General features: G+C 37.1%; 1 protein-coding gene across 1 annotated transcript in view; it reads left to right on the top strand.

The window, feature by feature from the left end:
- The first annotated feature begins 7,488 nt into the window (after positions 1-7,488).
- Positions 7,489-24,705, top strand: part of LOC140167918 (disco-interacting protein 2 homolog C-like) — a 140,960-nt gene continuing 123,743 nt past the window's right edge. Inside the window, 1 exon segment of the mRNA XM_072191209.1 lies at positions 7,489-7,702. Coding sequence (XP_072047310.1) covers positions 7,618-7,702 — 85 coding nt within the window. The 5' untranslated portion in view covers positions 7,489-7,617.

Here is a 24,705-nt window from a genome sequence, read left to right as displayed (position 1 = left end):
TAATTAAAACGCCCAGTCAGATGTATTTCACACCTACCAAACACAACTCACCCAATTTCGCAAACTGGACGTTGAATGTACACTCTCATGAATATTGATTGGCAACATTTTCCAATATGTCAGCGCTCTAATCGGAAACAATAGAACAATAGACCCTGCAGAGCGTTGGGAATGGCAAATAGAAATAGGGGGCGCTCTATCGACATCTAGTGACATCCAGGTGGTGGCCGCATTGCATTCTCTAAATTCAGTAAATTTTCATCGTCAACCGTGTAATTGAATGGGATTATTTTGAAATTTTAAAACGCTTGAAATATCACAAACAAATAGGCCTATGTTGATAAATAATATAAATACAAGCTAAAACCGTTGGGGTTCGATAATGAACCCACAAAACTAACCGACAAAGTTGGAAAATGCCATACGGCCGGGCGGTTTCACAAGTTGCCGGCTCGATCATGTCATCCGCCGCCTGGTGACATCAAACAAATTATATACTGCGCCAATAAAGTATCCTTACATTTGGAAAAATAATCACAAATTCCAAACTGAACAATATTGGGGAAAATTTGTTTTTATAGGGCATCTATTAAAAAAATAAATTTACCCCAATATTGTTCAGTTTTGAAATTGTGTTTATTTTTCCAAGTGTAAGGATACTTTATTGGCGCAGTATATACAGGGTGAGTCAAAAAAACTGCAATATAGCAAAGAATCAATATTTATGTAAGAACCAAGTTGAACTTCCCCAATATTGAAATATTTTATAAATGCTACACTCAGTGACCACCTTCTGTGAAAATATGAAGTGAATTGCGACTACCGTTTAATTTTTATGAGTCCTTTTGTTGCGATACCCAATTTCGTTATTTGTCCACGAGGTACCATGTATACAGTGCACGGTAAAGACACCAGATCTGAAACTGACTTTAACTTAAATAAGGTCGATTTTTGCGTTATTTTAATTTTTTTCTAACATTACTTTAAGTCCTTCATACCTCACTCGACTCCAACTCTAGTTTTTTTAATCCCAATATGTCCAACTTACTGGATATTTTGAAATTCACCCCACTTCAATTTGCGCGCAATTCATTTCGACATTTGAAAAACCCGCCTACAAATGTGTATCTTTTTGATAGAGAATAATCATCTTTAAAGTAAAGGTAAAATGAAAACAACAACAAATAATGTTTCTTCTCCTTAAAGGCATATATTGGAATGTCATCTTTCCCTGGGTAAGATCTGACACCAGGCCAGCCCATGGCCAGATGAGTAGGTTTGTTTCACCTTGAAGGCAAGGATAGTCTTGCTAATATGGGCTAACTTTCCCCTAGGCCATCCAATATGCCATGAATTAGTTGGACTACAACTGGTACCTACTGGTCAGTTTATACTCCTATTTCCACATCTGTTAATTTTATATGTGCCTTTAAACAAGACCAAGGGCAATAACACTTTGGGTGCTCCATTTTATTTTAATGCCAACGAGGTTAAGAAAATGGCAGCGGTTCCAAATCTACCTTACACATAGTGGGCTGACATTCAAATTTTAGATGTCTCTTGGACAAACATTAAAATTGGGTACCGCTATAAAATGTGTCATAAAAACAAAACGGTAAATGCTAATTCCTTAATATTTTCACACAAGGTCACTGATGGATATACCATATATAAAATGTTTTAAAACCTAAAAATTTCAACTCGGTTCTTAAATAAAAATGGATTCTTTTCTCTATTGCACTTTTTTTGACTCACCCTGTACATGTATAATAATAGGTTAGCATGTTCTGGTCCGGGGGGCACTCCAACTTTGGAGGTGACGCGTATGTAGGGCTGTTAAGACCCCTTTTTCAGCATCGCTGTCACCCAAAGACCCCATATTTTTTTACGAACACATGCTCTGTCACCCGAAGACCCCATATTTTTCCATTTGATCTGTCACCCAAAGACCCTTCCCTTACAAGTTCAATTTGAACAGCAACTTTCATTTATCACTGATTTTGTAGCTTATTTTGAAAAAACAAAGAAATTTTAAGCCATTTAGAACTAGAAATTCGATTTTCGAGGTTTCTGTGGCGCTTTTTCGGCTCTCACCCAAATATTCCATAAGGTCATGTTCTCACCCAATGACCCCTTATTTTTTACATTTTGCTGCCAAAATCATGCTCTCACCCAATGACCAATGACCCCATATATTTTTTACATTTTGCTCTCACCGAATGCCCCTTAGTGCGAAAGTGCCAGCCCTACACCTATATCCATTTCATATTGAAGTGCCCCCAGGGGTTCTGGTTTGGGGAGGGTGGAGATACGTTTGCCATTTCGTATTGAAGATATACCTCCACCATATGTCTGATATGATCATGTGTGCTCTCATGAAAATACTGCGCAAACGTTGCTATCCCCGTACTATCCGCAGTGGCGTAACTGGGGGGGCATTCCCCGGCACCAGGGGGTTCGGGGGGACATTCCCCGGCGCCAGGGGGCGGTAGGGGCGCCAATTTTGTTTCTCGCCCCGGGCGCGGCGCTACCAATCCTAGTTACGCCACGGGCTATCCGAGCCCAAGGGTTGGGGCGATTGTTTTAACTTTTTAAAGGGGTAGAAATTTTCTTGGGGTTTGGTTATCTTTTCTCGTTTTGCAAACCGGGTTTGCAAACCCTCCTGGAACATAGTCTCAGTGTAGAAGCTCGTCTATGAGTAAAAACTGAAAATTGCCCAAATGATGGGGGGGGCATGGTGGGTGGGTTTTTCGGGGAGGGGTGAAAAATAATATGTTCGAAATTGGCCATATTTTTACTCCCATGAATTTCAAAGCACTGAAAATTAAGGAAAGTGCCAATTTTGGGCTTCAACTTTTCACTTTTGTACACATTTCAATGGAGAATGAAAAATTCACATGCGTTTTTCCGGCAAATTTTCCTTTGCGAAAAAAATTTAAAATCTTTCTCGTTTTGATTTTTAGAATCGTAAATAGCATATTACTTTTGGGCTTGGAGAAAAAAAAAAGATAAAAATTCAAATCGACGCGAGTTCCTCAAGTGCGTGTGGTCGGTCCGTCAGGCAAATTGGTCCACCTAATGTCCCATTTTGCCCCACCAGATTTTACTCGGCTATAATACTAATACCCGGCAACTTGCGACAAGTCACCACTACAAAACAAAATGTACATCACCAAGAGTCTCGTAGACTTACGTTTCACAAAAATTGGTGCCGGTCGGCTTCCGGCTTCATTATTTTATTAAGGTGTCTTTAAGGCGTCCCATTTTACCCCACTGCAAGATTTTTCTGTAACAGAGGCTGGGGTAAAATGGGACAGCTGGGGTAAAATGGGACGCCATTGATTTACTATGGGACTTTTTTTGTTGGGGCAAAATGGGACAGTTTGAGTTAGCACACAGTAAATCAATGGCGTCCCATTTTACCCCAATTTGGCATATTTCTAAAAGAAAGCTTTTCTTATAATTTTCGAAGAAAAAAGTTACAATTTTTGTCTTATTTAATTAAAAGGGTAGCTTAGAAGTTATTTTTCAATTTGAGAAACACTAATCCGGACCATTGATTCAGATATTGAGCCACAAGTCGTGACCTCTGCTTAGACATGACATAAAAATGGAATACTTATTTTGATGTGTTAAGCTTACGGCCCTCAGAAGTTCCTGTTTAATGAAGAATGGTACTTTTAAACGGTTTGAAATATAAATATACATTATATCAAAGTTATTTTGTTGCAAAAATGGGCAAAATGTGACTATTTTAAGGTATAAAAGTATTTCCGAAATCACTGTCCCAAATTACCCTGTGTCCCAATTTGCCCCAAGTTACCCTATATGTATGTATCAGGTATACAGCAAATAACTCCCACCCTGCCTGCCAGGTGATTTTACGTGGAAATTCACTCGCGCATCTCAAGCTAGACTTCTCCGTAGTCCACTTGCCAATTGTGCACTACTCTGGCTATTACATTTAAGCTTAAAACTCTGATTTAATTAATGAGTGCACAATTGATAGATTTTCACAACTGATCTTTTCAGTCACCGTACGCCCTCTGTTTGTTAGCTTCCCAAGGGTTTTTCGGATAATAAACTGGCAGATTCTAAAATTAGAATTGTTCAGTATTGAAGTGTCATTATAATTATGCCATTATGATATGTTGCATTCAATAATATAAGCCTACGTAGGGCCTATACTTTACTTTTACTGTCACAAATATAATTTATATAGCCTAAACTTTTTCATATATTTTGATGTACCCCGGTACTAAATATCAGTATAGGCCTAATTTCGAGTTCAACTGAATGCGTTCATCAAGATTAATAACATTTTTATTGATCAAAAATCGACTATGGCATAGTCTAATCTCAAGCAAGAGCTTGTAGACTGTCTGTATGACAATATCAACACACTCAGAACTCTAGTCAAGCGATGGCTATATTGTTGTAGACCTACAAGGCTCACTCAGTGATTTAACGGGGTGGTACAATAATTATGAGTACCCCCGCGTGATGAATTGAATTATGGGGGAAGGGGTTGGCAGGCCAAAGGGGCGGGGGGGCAAGCATTGTTTTGGCAGATCGAATTTTTGGCAGGTCGAAGGGCGGGGGGGGCAAGCGATTTTTGGCAGAGATATTTTTGGCACTGTTTCTATATTACGCCCTAAAAAGGTGGTACAATAGGAAAACATTAAATTCATGGCAATGGTATCACCAAATAAAGCATCACTTGATCCACAGAAGCTTCCACCCCCGGGGCTTCCACCTACTGAAAGAGCAGCATATTTTCAGTCTGCGATTTCTTTTGCAGGTCATACTATGGAGAATGCTCTCAAACAATTACTTGGATCCAAAGCAGTGGGGTTGGAAACGCTCCGACACGCTAGCACTGGAAGACATGCGCGTATTTTTTTTTTTTTGGGGGGGGCGGCTTTGGGGCGCCAGCCCCGGGGTAAAAGCAGGGGGCGGCCAAAATGAAGGGGCGGCTGAAGAAGAGGGGCGGCAAGGGGGGCGGAAAAAAGAATTAGTAAATAAAAAAGGGCGGAAAAATTTGATAAAGCATAAAATTTTTTGAAAAAATGGTACTATACATCAAAATGTGCTGTTTTTTTTTTTTTGCTCTTCACTTTTTCAAACGACCGAGAAAAAAATTGGGTCAACCTTTGCGGGCTGTTGAGGAAGGGGCGGCAAAATTGAATTTTCTTCAGCTCCCCGGGGTTGGGACGGCCACGGTACGCCACTGGGAAGATGCAGCACCACAAAGCTTGCTTAAGTTTGTACGATGCAAATGTATAGGCCTACCCTCCAGGAATCCTTGTGGAAATAACGGATGTTCCTGTCGCAAAATTGAACAAGTGTCACAGCTTTTGGAGATTGCAGAGGAGAAAATTTCCGAAATGCTGACGGCGATTATACTTGCAGATGAGTCCAAAAAACAGCTACTTTGCTTCAGAAGCTGATATATAGGCCTAATAAATAAATGTAGATATTTAGGCCCCTATAATGCTTTATGCATGCTGTAAACAACGGAACCTCAAAGAGCTTGACATTTATTCCACTGTCATTAGAATATGTCGAAACCAGGTTGCAGCCTGATTCAAAGACACTAAAATCATCATCATATCTGCTTCAGAAGCTGAGATACCCGGTATAGCTAATTATATGTTGTGGCGGCCATTTTGGCGGCCATCTTGGATAAAAAGAATTCCCCAAAGAGGATTTTGGTGGATTTTGGATATGATGTTCTATGATACATTCTGCTTGTCTGGTGCAAAAATCAGCCGCTTTGTACCAATTTTTTCCGGGTTGCACCTGCTTTTCATCTTCAACGACCCGCCACACTATAAATATCGATTATTTCTGCTGGTTATAGGCCCTATTAGAAATGAAGTATGGTTGGTCATTTTGGCAAAATGAATATTCTGACAAAACTATAGGCCTAGGCCTATTAATAATTATAGACCCACACGATATGCAAGTGCCTTTGAGGTGCTAAAACATGAATTCCGAAAAAAGCTCGCGGACGGAGTTAAGGCCTATAAAAATCAAAAATCTTACAATAAAAGACACAATTTCATGCCTAATTTTAATCCAAGCACACAGTGTTTTTAGCCCGGGTTTAGGCCTAATATGTTTTTACAACTTGTTTTAACAGATAAACTCCCATTTTATGGCTTTGTTTCTTGTATCGGTCCAAATACATGCATGGTCATGGTGTTCCAGTTACCCCAACAAATTGGGGTAAATGGAATAGTGGGTTGGGGAATTGGAACAAGGGGCATTACTTGCAAGGAGCCTACATTCATTGCTATATTTACATTGAAAAGACATCAGAATATTTTTATTTAACATATAGGCCTATTTTGTGACTAAACAAAAGATTAACAAAAATAATTTTGTTTTCATGTTTTTTTATAAACATGGTAAAATACCACATGGTAAAATACCACGTAAAAAAACACTTTCTCTCGGTAGGCCTACATAACAGAAAAAAATGGTTTTCAGATTTTTAAAAAATCAATAGGAGGCCTAATCTACCATGAATTAGTTATTTGTGGTATATAATTTCATAATAATTAAACCAATTAAAAATATTAACATGTTATATATATTTGAAGTCAGTCAACCGTGTTCCATTTACCCAAGTGGATCTGTTGTGGGGTAAATGGAACACCAAACTAATTAATTAGATAATTAGCATATTAATTTGCATAATTTCATCATTAAAATCTGCTATTTTATTGTTTAAAACATTTATGTTATTGTAGAAAACAAACATATTGCCAATATTGTAAGACAACTCTCAGCACAACATTCAAATATTTAGGAATCAATACCCTTAAATTAGTAATGTTCACTGAACCGTAGCACCACTTCAAGGTCAGTGACAACATTTGAGATTTTCTTCCACTCAAATACCGAGTAGGCTAAACCCACGCTTGGGGTATCAAACGAAAGCAGAACGTATGGCGTTGGGGTAAATGGAACAGTCGGTATGATGTTGCCCAATTTTTTTCTTGATTGAGGGAATTGTATTCTCAGCGTTCCATTTACCCCACCGTTCCATTTACCCCAATTTACCCTATGGCCCGGGTTTATGGGGCCTACTGATGGAAAAAAATATTCTTTTATATTGACCGAGAAAAATAATTTCATAGCAAAAAGGTGTATCTATGAATTGTGCTGATTTCAACATGTAGGCATACCATATCGATCGACTTTTATCGAGACTATGGAGCCCTGGAGTAACAATAAAAAGCTGGTGACTAAAGTTTTGAGTGAACACTGCACCGAAATCTTTTATTTCTCACGACCTTTTTTTTACGAGTACATTTATTTGATCACGTGATATTATTTATTCTAATAGTCGTGTATAGTGCGCCCATTTGGGTGTTTATATAAAAGATCTGCTTCACCATACCGCCCAATCTAATTGAACAGAACGGTAATCTCGACCAGCTATTGGGTGGGCCATTTAACCAACTGATTCTAGCAACACTGCAATGACGGCATTCAATATGGCCGACGACGTATAGTCAAAACAGTGAAGGGAAGTCGAGTTAGTACGGATAAATTTCGTTAAAAGGAATACTTTAACTGCTCTATAGGATTGTTTGATGCCTATCTATGGCGGAACCAAAGTTTGATAAAGCTAAATTACCCGCCCAAGTGCGGGTAAAGCTTACGGAATTGGAACAGGAGCTGGCGGAAGGTATGTTTTCGATCGTCAGGCGTGGCGAAAATAAAAAGAACTTCATTCATTCATTGTCATTGATTGTTGATTTACGTTATTTACTGACTCACACCTAACATGCCTAATGCATTGATTTGATTTCTTACGTTTTGTTCTTACGATTTTATTGTTCCATATTATAATACGCATGAATAATATACAGAAAGCAAAAATGCTTATGATTATTAACTATAAAAGTCAAGTTGTTTTTAAAATGTCAGGCCTGCATTCACAATGGCCAATGCAGTGTGAATGTCACTCAATGAATGATGATGTTTGATGATCATTGCCCCGGGATCATTGCTTCAGCTTGCCTTGCCCTTGTGGCTTGTCATGCTTGTTTTCACAATCACAATCACAATCATGACAATCCATGATCACTAGTAGTCCGAATTATCAGACCCAGAACAAAATATTAATTTCTGACATGATCATGTACTGGGTCTGAACTGTTTCCATATGAAATCTTGATGGCAAATTGGACAATAGAAGCACATGGCTCTACGTGACAGCTTTTTAATCCCTATTCATGTTACGTGAATCACGCTATTGTGGACCATCCTTCTGATACTTGAGTGTTTGGACAAGCGGAGCGGTCTTTTGTCTACCTCTCTGTTTGTAAACAAACCAGGGAGGTCGAAATCGTCCTCCTCGCCGAATACGAAAGTCAGCGTAATAGTACGGCACTAGATCACTAGTAAAACTCATCAATATTGTCTGATCATGTTGTTCATACATACACGCTATAATATAACAGCGTGTGTGATTGGTCGAGAGCCACGTATAAGCGGCGTGTATCGGGCCGCTGGTGCATGTCCATGATGTCCCGGATGTGAGATCGTCGGGTAGGGAAAGTGAAGGAAAATCATTGTTTTTAATAATGTTACTTGTAATTGTTTGTTATTTGATGAAATAAGAATCACAAAATGTTCTGGTATATGTATGAACGGGGTTCATTCTTATATTTTCAAGCGGCCCCTCTGGCATAAATTAGGGGCTCACGGCTCATTCATAGGATTGAGGGCATGATCGCTGTTTATGCCCTCGCCCCTCGGCTCACGCCTCGGGCATAAATCAACGATCATGCCCGAAATCCTGATGTCATCTCAATGCCTACTTTTCCCAGGTTGTTTCTACTGATTTCTCCATAGAGTTATACAGTAAGAAATGGCAAATAAGTAGGGATTTTATGAAAATCTACTGCCTGGGGAAACATGCTCGATCTTACTGATATTTTAGCACAATAGTAGTATGTACCCCAGTAAAATTCTCCGAGAGTTCCAAGTCGATCCGAGAAAAAAAGTGTTTTTTGGCCCACCCTAATGCGCGTATACGCAACACTAGCAAATCGTGGATCGTGTTAATTGGGTTCCAACGCTGCGTGACGCAGCTTGTTTATGCCCTGCGTACTGGTCATAAACGGAATTTATGACCAGCAAAAAAGGCGCAAATCCAATCAGAAACATCGTTATATCGTGAGTATGTATGGACAACCTTTGAATCATGAAAATTTATAAATGAACCCCTAATTGCTAGACGTACATGTAAGACATAAGAGAAATCTATCTACTTGAAATATTATTGTAAACCTTTGACGAGAGCGTCTTTTAATGTACCGTACATCGCGTGTTTTGCGTTGAATTTCACTTATTTTTTTTAATGAACTTTGCGCCGTATGTGTTGTTAGCTCTGACCTTGCAACATCACGGTACACACTTGTCAAAGGTTTACTGCAAAATTACGTCACAGCAGCACATTCATGACTATATACCGATACAGGGTCAGGATCTACATGTATAATGTACCGGTATGCGTACATTGATTTTTTAGCGTACACATATCAACATACAGGAAAGTTATGTTGAAAATAGAGGTTTTCAAAATCTTGAATGGACTAGAAAAAAAAGAAGATATCAAACCAGACTACCAGAGTGAGCTCTTCACCACATGACCAAGGACAATGTAGGCACCAGGGGACACAACTACAAACTCTTCAAGAAGCAGCTGCACAAAGGCCTAAATCTGAGGAGGTTCTTCTTACAGAGAGTGATTGACACCTGAAGTAATATTCCTGAAGATGTGGTGAATGTCAAGACAACAAACCAATTCAAGGGCAAAATTGTTATGGAACAAGAATGGCTATGGGGAACTAAAAGGCCTAAACAGAAACCTATAATTTTAAGCTATCAAATCCAAGTGTAAGTGTTTAGGTCAGCTAATGCGCTCTTGCAATTTCATAGAATTGCTGAACACCAGAGGTAGCAATGTCCATATTGCTTATTATAGAGGGCTCCCTTTAACTCAAAAGTTGTGACCACAGTAGCTAACAGAAGTGGCTTAACTGTGTAATCCCCATCAAAGAAATGCGAAAATTTGAAATTTGGACTCCAGAAACTTGAGTATGAAGGCAAATAAGTCAATTGGGGGTCATCTGGGGTCAAATCGCCATATATTGTTGCAGGTTCATGAAATTTGGTGGGAACAACCACTGTAAGAAGACAAAAATGTCAAGGTCATTTTGGGGTCATCCCAGGTCAAATCACCATAGATTGTTGCAGGTTCATGAAATTTGGTGGAAGCGACCACCCAAGCGAGCCAAAAAATGTCAAGGTCATTTTGGGGTCATCCGGGGTCAAATTGCCATAGATTGTCACAGGTTCATGAAATTTTGTGGGGACGACCACTGAAACAAGGCAAAAATGTCAAGGTCATTCAGGGTCATCTGGGGTCAAATTGCCCAAGGCTGCTGCAGGTTCATGAATTTTGGTTGGAACGGCCACCTTATTGAGGCAAATTATGTGAAGGTTATTTTAGGGTCAAGTGAAATTGCACTGGTTAAAATGATAGGCCTCAAGGTGGAGGCATTGTGGCCGATGCTGTGCTGCAAAATTCTAGTTATACCTTTTTCGTAGAGCAACCAGAGTATAATTCTCAGTCAGAAGATTTTCTTATGGCGATGATTGACCAATCAGAAAAGACGTACTTATGAGGTTGCCGCCAGACGGTTTGTTTAGTGAAGAAGGAGCACAAATCGGCTAGGACCGAGACTATCTCCAAATCTGCAATTTAGAAATTAAAAATCATATTTTTTTACATTTTTTAAAAGATTTTGCATATATTTGGCAGGAAGTATATTTTTTGCGTTTTTGGAAAATCATGGTGCATTTTTGACCTCCAAAATTGCACTCTGGCAGACATAGTTAATACCAACCCAGACCCTGTTCACATTTGAAAATTTTCTTCTTTCGACGAACCTCAAACGAAGATTAAAAATTGTTTTTTCCTAATGTGTACGCACTTTTTTTCCTTTGACGAAGATTCAAATTGCTTCGTTCAATGAAGCTAAAAAGGTTGTTTCGACAAAGGAATACTTCGTTCGACAAAGCTAATTTTGAAATATGTATGCTCGCTTTGATCAACGAAAGGAAAGTGATCATGTGACAAGTGACCTTCGCTGGCTTTAATAATAGTCGTTCAAGCTTCGTTAATTTTCATGAAATGTGTACAGTGCAATGTCTTTGTTCGATGTGTATGTCGCATGCTTAATTAGTCAAGATTAACTTCTTAGTCGAATGAAGACATTTTCTAATGTGAACAGGCCGGGTCCCAGTCAGCGCTGTAATTCAAACTCTTTTCTGCCAGATATTTATTTTGAGTTTCTGCAGTACTGTATCATTGAAACTGGAAGTAGACAATTTGTGATCAGGTAATTGCTGACTGGCTGCTCTGTACAAATCACAGGTAGTTAACTGTCTCCGGTAAAAGGTAGACAAAATATGCCGCAGATCCTTTGAGAAAATTGGAAAATGGACGTGCATCCTCCAGACAGGATCAAGTTTGTGCTGCGCTTCTCATATCAGTACAATGTATGGTACAGATGTACATAATCAGGAGTTAAAAGTTGAAATCTTAAATTTGTAATATGTTTTTGATTTTGATTGCTTTACATTAGAATGGAAAATTTTATGTTTTTATGTACCAAAAACAGAAAAAAAAAAAAATCATTGGAATAGAAAACAGAAAAATACAGAAAATGAGATTTTGCAAAATGAAGCTTATTTCCACCTAAAATATTGGCTATTTTGTAGTACTTGTAGTGGTCAGGAAAAAGGCCCAAGTAAACCCTGTATTTTCCTGATATTTTCTCCAATTCCTTTGGAAGACATGACTTTTAAATCTCCCACACAGGGAGTAGGCCTATAGATTCCAAATAGAGTCATCCATTCAGGGAACTCCATTTGAAATTCACCCTCCCTGTGTGGGAGATTAAAGTCATGTCTTCCGTGAGGGGTGTATGGTAGACTGCTACCCTCAGTCGTCAACCGTCTGGATTGACGACTGAGAAAAAAAAAAGTGACAGATTTTGCAACAGGATTCCTGTGGCATAGAGCATGAGCAGTTGTGACCAAATTGACCTTTTGACCGAATTTGTTGTTTTAGAATTTCAGAGCGACCTTGTCACAGCAGCTGCGGTACAGCGACGCGTTACATGGGCCCAGCTAGTCAATCGCCACGGCGCACACCAAACCAAAGTCGCATTGAATATTTTTCAGAAGTCCGTCACGATATGGACTGTAAGATAATCAGTCGTCACTACAAAGCATAACACAGTACATGCGAAGTGTAGACGGCTGATTGGAATTAGTGTAGGTGTATGGATTTCAACTGGAATAGCCCAATGAATTCAATTTGGGAAGCTTTTAAATTCATTTCAGGAATTAACGTCAATGCAAAATGACCCCCACTGTACATCATTTAAATTCAAATTGGTGTAAAAAGATGCAGAAAGTACTGTATGCGAAATCAGAAGCCATACATATGGTGATTAAATGAAATATTCAAATGGTGTTTTTATGGTTTTAGCAGCGCTTTATGAAAGGCACAAGTTTGTTAGTTCAGGTAGGAAATCTACAGAAGATCATGTTATTTGACCAATTTGAATTCTACAATTAAAATAAATTAATGTCTTTATAAAACCAATTTGAATTTCTACAATTGAAATTAAATTCCTGCCTGATGAGAGTAGATCAGGGATCAGTAGATCAGGCAGTGACTGGTCACTATGGACCACAATAGCCTCATCCCAAAGGCATAGTTCAATAACATCAAATAAACAACCATTGTGTAAAATTTGACCTCAAGTTGCAGAGTATGAGTTTTTGTACCCAAATTTTCAAAGGTCATTCTGTTAAAAACTGTCAAAAAAGCAAATCATTTAGACAAATTAATGGAATCACCAACACGTTTAGAGCTCAAATATTTATTATTTATTAGGACACATAATTTTGATGGGTATAAGTACTTAATTTTAATAATGTCATATCGTAGGTCATTTTTTATATATTGGACACAGTGAAGCAGACATAATTTGTCTGAAATGGCAGACTTGACTGACATTGCTGATGAATTACCTGTGTACCAAGCTAAGTAAATATCAGTAGAAAATGCCTATACAGGCTGTATCAAAATGATTGCAAAATATTCGAGAGACAAGACATTTTTTTTGCATTACAGGTGCATGTAGTGATGAGGTAAAGAGCAGCATCACTGTGAAACGCCCATTGGCTTGTGTCAATGTCCTTGGGAAGCTATTTTTGCTGTCCATCATTCAAGCATTGAGATAGAATTATTGAATTGTTGATGCTATTTAAAAATTCACAAAAGCTGTATAGAATAATACCTATAAAGGATATTATTATTCCGTATAGAATAATACCTATAAAGGATTTATTGATTAATTTGTTCTAAGTTATAGCCCAGCTCATATAATAGCCACCTGCAGAAAAGGGCCTACCAGTAGCAGGGGGGTGGTACTAAAGTTTAGTTTGGGTAGGGGTGTGTCACTGAGAATTTGAAAGGGAACCCATCGATATACCAAAATTCAAAAACTTGAGCTAAATTTAACACAAATTGTCTTAATTTTTACCCATTTTCCTCCAAATGTTGGGGAAATTAAAAAATTGGCTACAGTGAGGGCTATTTTCAAAAGGAAAAAAAGAAAAAGAAAAAAGGACCCATCTGAAATTTTGAAAATAAAAACCCCCATATCTAAACAAGTTTTCTGAAAGTTGCATTTCAAAATCTGGCACATATCCCTACCCACCTTTCCACTCATAATTCCCCCTGTCGTCCCATGTCAATTTCTGCCTGTTGAATATGTCAACTGGAAGTGGCATCCATCTAACTATCCATTGGGCTATTCCATTTAAAATCTACACTGCCCCTGTGGAAGATTTTGCTAAAGGCTTCCACAGAGGGAGTATAAGTTTTGAAAAGAATAGACAATTTGGTAACTTCCATTTGAAATACTCACTCCAGTTGTGGAAGATATAACTTAACTAGATAAAGCCATAATAAAGGGGAGTATGGATTTCAAAATGGTTAACCCTAACCAATTACATTTGAAAAACATCATCCCCTTAATCCCCTATGGAACATATTTCCAAAATCTTCCACTGGGGTAGTGTGAATTTTAAATGGAATAGCCCAATTTGCTCCTGGTGGTTAGTTATCTCAGTGAGTCATTTCTCTATTGAACTACTGAAGTAGTGTCATCAGTATGGCTTTAAGATTCCTCACTAGCAAACTGACACCAAAGAGGTGACAGCCTCATTCTGTTGCACAGCTAATTTGAATTGCATTGCGTTGAATCAGAGCGTTGAATTTGGATGATTTCATCAAAATAGAGCAATTGGCACATCTGTTCACAACATAATATTTTAAAACATTTTTTGCTTATCTGATGATGATTAAAACCTGTGTACACATGCAATGCTGATGATGATGGTGATGAAGGTGATCAATGATTATGATGATGATGGTGATGATGATGATGATGGTGATGATGATTATGATGATGATGATGATGGTGATGATGATAATGATGATGATGATGATGATGATGATGATGATAAGGTCCATGGTGAAGAGGAGTCAATGAAAATGATGATGCATGATGATGATGATGATGAAGATGTTGATCATGGTGATGATCCATGATGATGATAATTGATAATGATTGTAAGGGTGATGATGACGATGATGAAAACATTGACTTACATGTATGTGCATGAGGACTATGATGAAGATACAGGGGTATATATTTTTGCAGAAAGGCTTATTTTCAAGAGATGTTAATGTTTCTGTGGCTTGACATGTTTTTTAGTGGATGAAAGGTTTTTTCTTTCATAACTTTCACTTGAGTGCTCATTGTTTCCATGTACCCAAAAAGTACACAATTTTCAAGTAAACCCCCTGTGATGATGAGCCTTTTCACTTTATCATCCATTTTCAATCAGAGTACTGTGACGGGCGTTATATAGTAGTATGGGGAAATTAGCGAAGAGGTAAACACGAGTCCAATGTTGAGGATCGACCCAAAGGGTGAAGTTTATTAAGATGCTACATGTTGTCAGTATCATGTGTCAACTGTTAGTATCACAAGTAACAAGTATCTCAACTCGTATCAAGTCTGAAGTATCTCTATCCTACAAAAGTATCAATCTTATATTTTGGAGAGGAAGTACAGGTCCAACCTCCTTATTAATATTTCATCCAATAGCAAGTTATCTTGAACAATGATGTAATGGTCAGTCTAACAAATTAACATGAATTTACATAATTGAATATTAATAATTACTTCCTGTGCACATGATGATGACGATGCAAGAAATGTATGGGATGACACACCTACATAAAAAAAAAAAAAAAAAATTGTTTGTTTGTCCTCCACAACCATTTGAAAATTAGTGCGGGTATGGATTTTTTTTTTTTTTTTTTTTTTTTGAAATGCACATATCTGAACTGCAAATCGGCAATGGTAGCCACTGTTTCAGTAGGAGAAACAGTACTCCACGGTCCATTTCTTTTCTCCCCACCGCTATCTCCAGGCGGTAAATTGATCATCAGCAGTAGCCGGAACATCTGACATTACATTATTAAATAATTCCCGTAAATTTAGGGATATAGGGGCACTTACAAGGCGATCTACAATCACTTTCCTTTCAAGCAAAACACATACGCAAACTGCGTGAGGTCGCCATGTTTGGACTGCATCACTTGAGCGTTGTTATGCAGACAATATAAATCACCACGTGAAAATATTTAAAAATCAAAAAACTATTACATATATCATTCAAATATGTATTTCAAATGTATGAAAAATATTTTAATACAATGTATTTAGTACATTTTTGTAACTTGTGAAAAAAATCGGTATATTTACACATTTTCACCCTGCGTTTTTGTCCACAAACAACGCTAGCTATCTGATATAAATTCAGTTCTTTTAATAGTACGATCGCCGAAAGTACAAAGTTCACAGCGAAATATAGATTTGTATAGTGAGTTTGGACATGCGCCACACGTATGATATGGTCTGCGTAAAATGCCTAAATCAAGACGTAAAAGTCGAGAAAGGTAGAAAATCCAACAAAATCGATGTTTTTAACTTACAGTTTTGGGGAAAATGTTAAAAAAAAAAAAAATGTTAAAAAAAAGTTGTAGGCGAGGCGTAAAAATAGGTGCGAGCGGTCGAGGACAAACAAACAATTTTTTTTTTTTTTTTTAATCTTGAGACAAAGGGCCTTTACAAATGCTGGTCATAAAATGTTACTTGGAAATAAAACAATAGTTATTATGTTAAAAGTATCAGTAAATACCTGGTCCTTAAAGAAGTAATGACAAACTCTTCTGACATCACTAATCATCACAATTCTCTTATTATGAAGAGAACATTTCAATAGACATTTATGAATGGGTGGATAGTGCATTCACTGATCACTGGCCTTCACACCTTTGTTTCTTTATCTAGTACTACTACTACTAAGTACTCCTAAATATTACTTTAATACAAAATATTTGTTAATTATCTTTGGTGCACATAATTAGCTTGGTCACAGTACATAGTATTAGAATACACCAGGCACAAAAAAAGAAACTCGTCAGTTATATTCATCCTTGCTGTTCAAAAACTTGATAATTTTAGATTATTCTGAAATATACATTTTGTTAATTGGACTTTGCTTTCTCATTTGACACCCTGCTCATGAAAAAAAAAAGAATTGACCAAGATATGTGCCTCCAAAGCCTCAGACCCCAAAATTAAAAGTTGCATTTTCAACAATTTTCAATGGGAACGATCGTTGTATTGCACACAAGAACCACGGGCCAATCAATAAAGCACACAGTGTAACAGGTACAATTGAATCTAAAGTAGGTAATGGGGATACGCATCCTGCACAAGAACAAATAAACACAATGGGGAACGATTGCTCGCTACAAGAGGAAACTGAATATATTTAATAAGAAAGAATGAACAGTTTAACCAACCCAAAGTGTTACAATTAAACATGACAACAAATAAACACAAAACCCGACCGGCACACAAAAAAAAAAAAAAAAAAAGCAAGGGAATGTGCCGGCATGGGAATCGAACCCACGACCTTCCGATCTCTAGACGGACGCCTTATCCATTAGGCTACCAGCTCCCACTGATAAACGGTGGTTAAAGCTGGGTCTAATGTTATAGCAGTCATGGTATACAACACACACATACAAGTATTACGTAAGTACGCATGTGCAGGAGATCATTACTGATGCTTAATCGTTTCCCCAGTATAATTATAAGTATGTTGTCATGTTTAATTGTAACACTTTGGGTTGGTTAAACTGTTCATTCTTTCTTACAATTGAATCGTTAAAATTGCAACTTTTCATTTTGGGGTTTGAGAGTTTGAGGCGATATCTTGCTCAATGTTCACAAACAGGGTGTCAAATGAGAAAGCAAAGTCCAATTAACAAAATGTATATTTCAGAATAATCCCAAATTATCAAGTTAATGAACATCAAGGATGAATATAACTGACGAGTTTCTTTTTGTGCCTGGTGTAGTCTATTTCATCTACCTTGAGATTTCAAGATATACTTTGAATTGAAAAGTTTCCCTATTCCATATCAAGAATGTTAGGCTTCTGATAATCTGGAAAGACTTTAAAAATAATTGTTGTCGAATGTTGAAATGTTAGCCAAGGTACACTAAAAGATTGGTTGGCAATCAGCATGTACCTACAATGTACATACAGTATACTTAAGAGTAAACCATGCGGGGAAGTTGAGAATTTTGCTGAGTAACCGATTAGCAAATATTCGCTATAAATGAGGTGACTGCAATGGTTGTGGTACTTGATTATTTAAATATAACTGTTTAATCCATAAAATCTATTGAAATATAATTGGTTGGTGAAAGTAATGTCAATAGTCAGAACATGTCACACCTAGTAATTCAAATGTTTGAGAAAGAGACATTCATGTTTCATAATGTAAGCATGGATTTTGCCCACAGATTGGGGAGAGCGAGTTGGCACATCGGTTGTTCCCTCACCTTGCACCACTGAGTCCCGGGTTCAAGCCCTGGCCGTGCCCAATGTTACAGGAAAACTGTTACATGGGTAAGGGCATATGTAAACAAAGACATGGAGTCTTGAAATTTCAATTTCTTTGTCCCATTTCGAACTACATACAAATATTTTGTATTTAAAAAATAATAAAATTTACAAAATTGTTTGCTTTTTATTGAAAAAATGAACACTATAGTAGTTTCTACTAAACCATTATAATGTAAAATACATACATGATTTTGGGGAATGGAAATAAATTTCAATGTGATTTATTGATATTTGTAAAATTTTCAATTACAAATCATTACATGCAAAAGCGAGATTAAATATGTGTTGTATTTACAATCACATTACAGTGTTGGCTTTGTTGAATCCAACAATGCATACAATAGTGCCACCATGTTATGACATAGCACACAGCTGGTATAACACTGTAGGCATTGGAGTATGAAATCTGTGAGATGGGAATTATGATGATTGTAGGCATGTTCAGACGGATGTGAACCTAAATTTGAAGTTACTCCCGAGTTTTGCCAGCAGAAACTCCTGAGCGGTGAAAGCGTGACATTGAGCCATGTAGCGACGAGTAATCATAACCGAGAGGGGATGACAAGGCGTGACAGTCAAGCCACTTTGGTTTCTGAGTGTTTGGTATTTAGTAGTTTCTCTCCCTTTGGATAATATGCAGTGTTCGAAATTTTGGTTGTCCGTTCACCCGGGACAACCAAAACATGCACCGGACAAACGATAATAATGCTCTAGTTGTCCGGCGGACAACCAAAGCTCTAAAGCCAAAAGTCACTTTTTTCAGCATTAGTTTGCTCAAACCTGACACAACTGATGAAATGTTAAATAGTTAAAGAGTAATTGTTCATAAATTGACTACACTCACTCCACTTTATTGGTCACTCTCTACTGTCTATGATGTAACATTGTTTCAGATTGTAACCAAAAACTTTTTGGTGGACAACCAGAAATTAGAACCTGGTTGTCCGTGGGACAACCCCTTTTATTTTCTTAATGTGGACACTGATAATATGAGTTTAGGGTCTGTAGTACAGACTATAATCAAATTAAGTAATTCTTGGCCAAACTGGAACACTGTGAACGCTTAGTGGCTCCGCGATAAACACACACCTAATATAGCGCGGTACAGAAGAAAGTATACACGCACCTTACACTGCATACACGCTTAAGTACACTACATGGACGCAAGGCGCATGTTCCAGTTTGGCCAAGAATTTGATTATAGCTTGGAGGTTTATCAAAACCCTATATCTTGGGAGTTTGGGGTGGGTCAATCCTCTAAGATTCACCTAAGAGTGTAAAACCTCCTGGGCAAAATCCCTGAATGAACATTCCGAGTTGTTAGCCTTTTGCATGTATGTTGACACAAGAAAGACAAAATTATGTTGATTATGAGTGAAGTGCAAAGAATTATTGGTGAAAGTGAAAGTTGTTATAATAATGTTGTGGATTTTTTCCTGTTTGGCGTTTGTGTGTGAGGAACAAAAGCGATCAGATCAGTAAAGAAATGGTGTGATGAAAATGATGATGATGATTTAAGTATGAGGAATTTAATGAAAGTGAAAGTTGTTAATTTTAATGTTGTAAAACGAATGAGAAGTTTTAGATTTGTTCCTGATTTTTTAAATATTTTTTTTTAAATATTTTTTTTGAGTGGCACTTAAAAAATACTTCATTAAGTCAAAATAATCATAATCCTAGGCTGGAATGTTTACTTTATATGGGGGGGGGGGGAGCAATTGACAAAATTTGAATGTACACATGGATTGAAAAGGTTTATAGTACTTTTGTTACTTAAAATATTTCTTCTATACAGGCACTGACAGTACATTCATATTTGGGCTATTTCACGTTAAGTGTACACTTTGAGTCCCACAGAGGGTCAAAATTAGAAGTCCTTAAATTCATAAAAATTCTATGATTTTTAGAACTTCATGATGTACCAAATTCAATTCCAAAATATCAGAGCATGGGATCATCAATAACATTGTTAAATTCATCACTAAAGCTTCAATGGGAAAATGCATGGTGTCTGGAGAGGACATTTTGTTTAACAAAACAACATTAACCACTTCAGTGCTAATGTAGTTCAAATAATGTATGGGTCAAAATTATTTGCATTTGTTTACATTGTTCATCAGATGATAATACACATTTTTTAATCATTCTGTATGACATTTTTTGTTTAAAAATTAAAGTGCGGGCTTCTGTAAATCCAGAAGCAAGTTAAACGATTGATGAAAAAACATGAAACTCTTACTTTATTTATAACAGTATATCCTCTTGTGCATCATTTTTCTTATCATAAATATTAGTTCTGATGTGTTTTAATTAAATATTGTCAAATTCTCATATTTTTCAGTAGAACTTGTGTTTTCTGAGCTTTCCAACGTATGGGTGTCTGGAGAGGACATTTTGTTTAACAATCTGTTTTGCACTTTTTTTCACTGATATTCAAGCAGCATACTTATCTAAAATTATCTTCATCAGTCTAAAAGTTTTCATCAGATGTTATTACACACAAATACTGCTAAAAAAGCATACCATCTCTTGTATTTTACTTTTAATGAAGGCTCCTGTAAATCCAGACACAGGTCACAGCTATTTGGTGAGGCATGAAATCCACACTTTCACCATCAAAACATATCTTGAAAATAGATGTTTCTGACTACAAATGCTCACTTTAGATGTGTTGTCAATATCTAGATGAAACATTCACTTGAAATAAAAGTACATGTTTTTTGTGAGCTGTTACGGACCACAGTTTTTGGTTGTTCTGGAGAGGACATTCTGTTTAACAACATGATATCATCAGATATTGGCTACTTTGAGTATTGTGATTAAAAACTAATGCCTTGTCTTGTTAGAGGGAAGGAGAAGGTTAATTTTGTTAAAATAAAGTGAAACATTTACCCAAGTTGGTTTTGTGTCAATTGCCGATTTACCCCTGTTCTGGAGAGGACACAGTTTTAACGCGGAATCAAGACACCAAAACTGACAGGTTGTGATATTTTATACAAATATCCTCAGAACTAATTGTCCTGTTTTATGATTGCGGAACACCCTGAAGATTCTACAGATGCAAGTTTTGGCAGGAACTACCAATTTAGTTTCAATTTTGATAGTACTTGTTTTGGAGAGGACATCGCTTTTTTTGTTTAACACAGAATCTACATAATTACAAAAATGGTCATATAATTTTCGCAATACTGGACCAATTTATGCCAAATAACTTGCATTGCATTGTGTATGCTTCATACTTTGTTACCAAAGCAATAGCTACAAAGGAGGCTTATTTATATTCCTAAGAAATCATTCACAAGATATTCAAAATATGAAGTGGGACTCCAGAAATGTGTTAAAAATGCATGTAAATGCAAAAATCTGATATAAAAAGTTGTCAGAATTGAATGAAAATGCTCCTGTAGCTTCTCCTCCATAACACCCATCTAATAAAATCACCCACATTATATAATGTTCCAAATTCAGGTAACCAGAAATGCTGAAGCACCATTTTGAAAAGTGCACACTTAACGTGAAATAGCCCATTTAGGAAGATTAAATTAATAAAATGACTATAATATGGTTGATACTATCCAGATTCCTCATTACTGGATTCTGGGAAATTTCATTCCTAATGGGTTCAAAGAATCACTAATATTCAGGTAATTATGTAATAAATCAAGTTCATTTCATAATCATATTCTGTTTCTCATAATTCATTTGGGCATTGGCAAGATCAATGTCATCCAAATAAATTAGACCATCCCAAGTGTTGCCAATAGGGCATGGCAACTTGCAGTGGCTTACCGTGGCCGCTCCTTCCCCGGGGGGCTGAAGAAAATTCAATTTTGCCGCCCCTTCCTCAACAAAAAAAAAAGGTTGACCCAATTTTTTTATGGTGGTTTGAAAAAGCGAAGAGCAAAAAAAAAAAAATGATTTAAGCGCTAGCGCCTTAAAAGCAACACATTTTGATCTATAGTACAATTTTTATGTATTTCAAATTTTTCCGCCCTTTCTTCTTTACTAGTCCTTTTTGCCACCCCTACTTCTTCTGCCGCCCCTTCGTTTGCCGCCCCTTCTTCTTCCGCCGCCCCCTGTTTTACCCCGGGGGCTAGCGCCCCCAAAGCCCCCCAAAATATGAGCATGACTTGGTCTACAAAGTGAGAGACGCAACTGGGAAATTTTGTACATTTGAACGTTTCTTTACTGTTTTACTAAAGCCATTTTATCTGTTTATGTTAGGTTTCCCATTGAATGTGTCCCAAAAATTGCTTACCCTCCTTTCAACCTGCCCTGCCAACAATTGCTTGTTCCTCCCTTTTGGATTGCAAAAAAAAAATCTTGCCTTCCAAATTATTGCACAGCCCCTTTAAATAAGGGTTTTCACATTCAACTTCAAGTACATTTTTAAAGCACAGTTTATACTGCATAACATGCTAGCAATGTTAGCATCATACTGTCTATGATTATATTGATTGAAGAGAATAAATTTGACCTTAGATGGCCCAACTGACAGGAAATAATGTTGCTTGCTTATTTCCCTCAAGATAGTTTGGGACCAATTATGAAGTTTTATGGATAGGCTAAATGATTATTATTGGCATGTGTAATATCATGAGTGTGTGGGGAAGAATGTATTCACATTTGTTGTGGTGACACATTATAACATGACCAGGAGACAATAAAATTATTTTATCGTGACCAGAATTTGCTCAGTTCCTGAAATCACTACACGTGTAGATGCCCTCATATTGAGAATAGGAAAAGGGAGGAGAGCCTCCGTACTTTAACATTGTTTACTATGTGTACGCATTATCTTTCTGAATTACATAAATAAGGGGGTTAATTTCAGCTCTGTTTGCAAACATTTATTCATTCCTTTTAACATCTCCTTTATTTCCCTTATTTCGTTTTTGCTTTTGCTCGGCCTCTTAACCCTCGGGGCCCCTGGACATCGTCCACTTCCTCCACCCACTTGCTATGGCCCTGAATGTACATGTAGGCCTATGTAGCATCAACTGATTGTGAAAGAAAATGAATCTGGAAAATTTGTTTTTGGGGCACCATTTCAGCAGCTTTCCATTGGGCACCTCTTTCCGTTTTAAAAGGAATTTTTATTGAATACTAGGCCTACTGGGTAAAATTATATGGAGTACATACCTGTATTGAGTATCTTTCGTAAAAGTGTACTTGAAGTTGAAATGTTAAAAATATTGGTACTTTTTAAAGCCAATTTGTACTTTCATTTGTCTCTTTAAAGGGTAACAGTAGTAGTATGAGTACATGTAGTTTGTACTGAAGTAAGGGTAATCTTATCTCCAGCAAACATAAAAACCTCAGAATTAAGTAAATTTGGAATAGGATAGGGCCTATAAGTTTGACCAGGACACCAAGGTTTTAGAGAAAAGCACCATTTCAACTCATCTTCTTGAGCAAGATTCCTCTGAATTTCAATTATTCCCTTGGATCGAAACATATAAGTTTAAGGTGTAATATTTCATTTTAGAAAATCCACAACACACAAAAACTTTGATCCATATTTCAGACCTGTGGATCATATTACTAGGAGATTTTAATATTAGGTGACTTGGAAAATTGGCATTCAGATTCCCTGTTAGATCTACATACAGCTGTATTTTTAACAAAAAGGTATAGAAATTCATTTTGAAAATTTGTTTTAAAAATCATACACTTCTATGGAGTATCTTGTTGTGCAATACGTAAGCCTTTAATTTTTTACATCCAGCGAAACACTCATCGGTATTACAATACAGACAAATACACACCACATCAAACTGCCACACATCCCAACAGGGATATTCTCTCAAACACAAGTTTATTTGGAATGCTGATATATTCTTTACGTATGCATGTCATTATGTGAATTTCAGTAAACAAAATGGTCAACAGCACAAAATGTGTGTCCATTAGCTACCATTGGAGGGCTCAGCACCACAAAGATGTATGTCCAATTAACATCTTTGTGCCGCCATTGAAATGATACATCTTAATCTTTGTGTCACCTAACACGTAGCTATGTAGATGCAATCATTATGAGGCAACTAATGGACATACATCTTTGTGCCGCTGAGCCATCAACCTAACTTGTGCATAGATGTATACATCCAGAATCGAATCGCACTCCAGCCACATGAGATGGTTGAGTTATTTGGCTGTTCCATTTGAAATCCATACGCCCCCTATGAAAGACATGACCTAAATCTTCCACACAGGGAGTGTGAATTTCAAATGGGGTTACCTAAACGGGTGACTCCATTTGGAATCTACACCCCCTGGATAGGATATTAAGGTCATGTCTTTCATAGGGGGTGTGTGGATTTGAACTGGAATAGCCCTTTCCATCATAGACAAGACAACTAATTAGACCACTAGACTCCCCAGATGATGATAAACAGTAATTTAGAAATCAATTTTGCTGCATCTCTGCCCGGCATCTCTGTCGTTTTTGCAGCAATATAAAAATCACTGGTCTATGTTGTGATCAAATAGTAAGCATATTCGCTGGTGAAGTGATGTCAATAATAATATGAAAAA

The sequence above is a fragment of the Amphiura filiformis genome, chromosome 13 (genome assembly GCF_039555335.1).
Source record: "Amphiura filiformis chromosome 13, Afil_fr2py, whole genome shotgun sequence".
Lineage (NCBI taxonomy): Eukaryota > Metazoa > Echinodermata > Ophiuroidea > Amphilepidida > Amphiuridae > Amphiura > Amphiura filiformis.
Note: the sequence above shows the minus strand (reverse complement) of the source record. Positions and strands in the feature narration are given on the sequence as shown.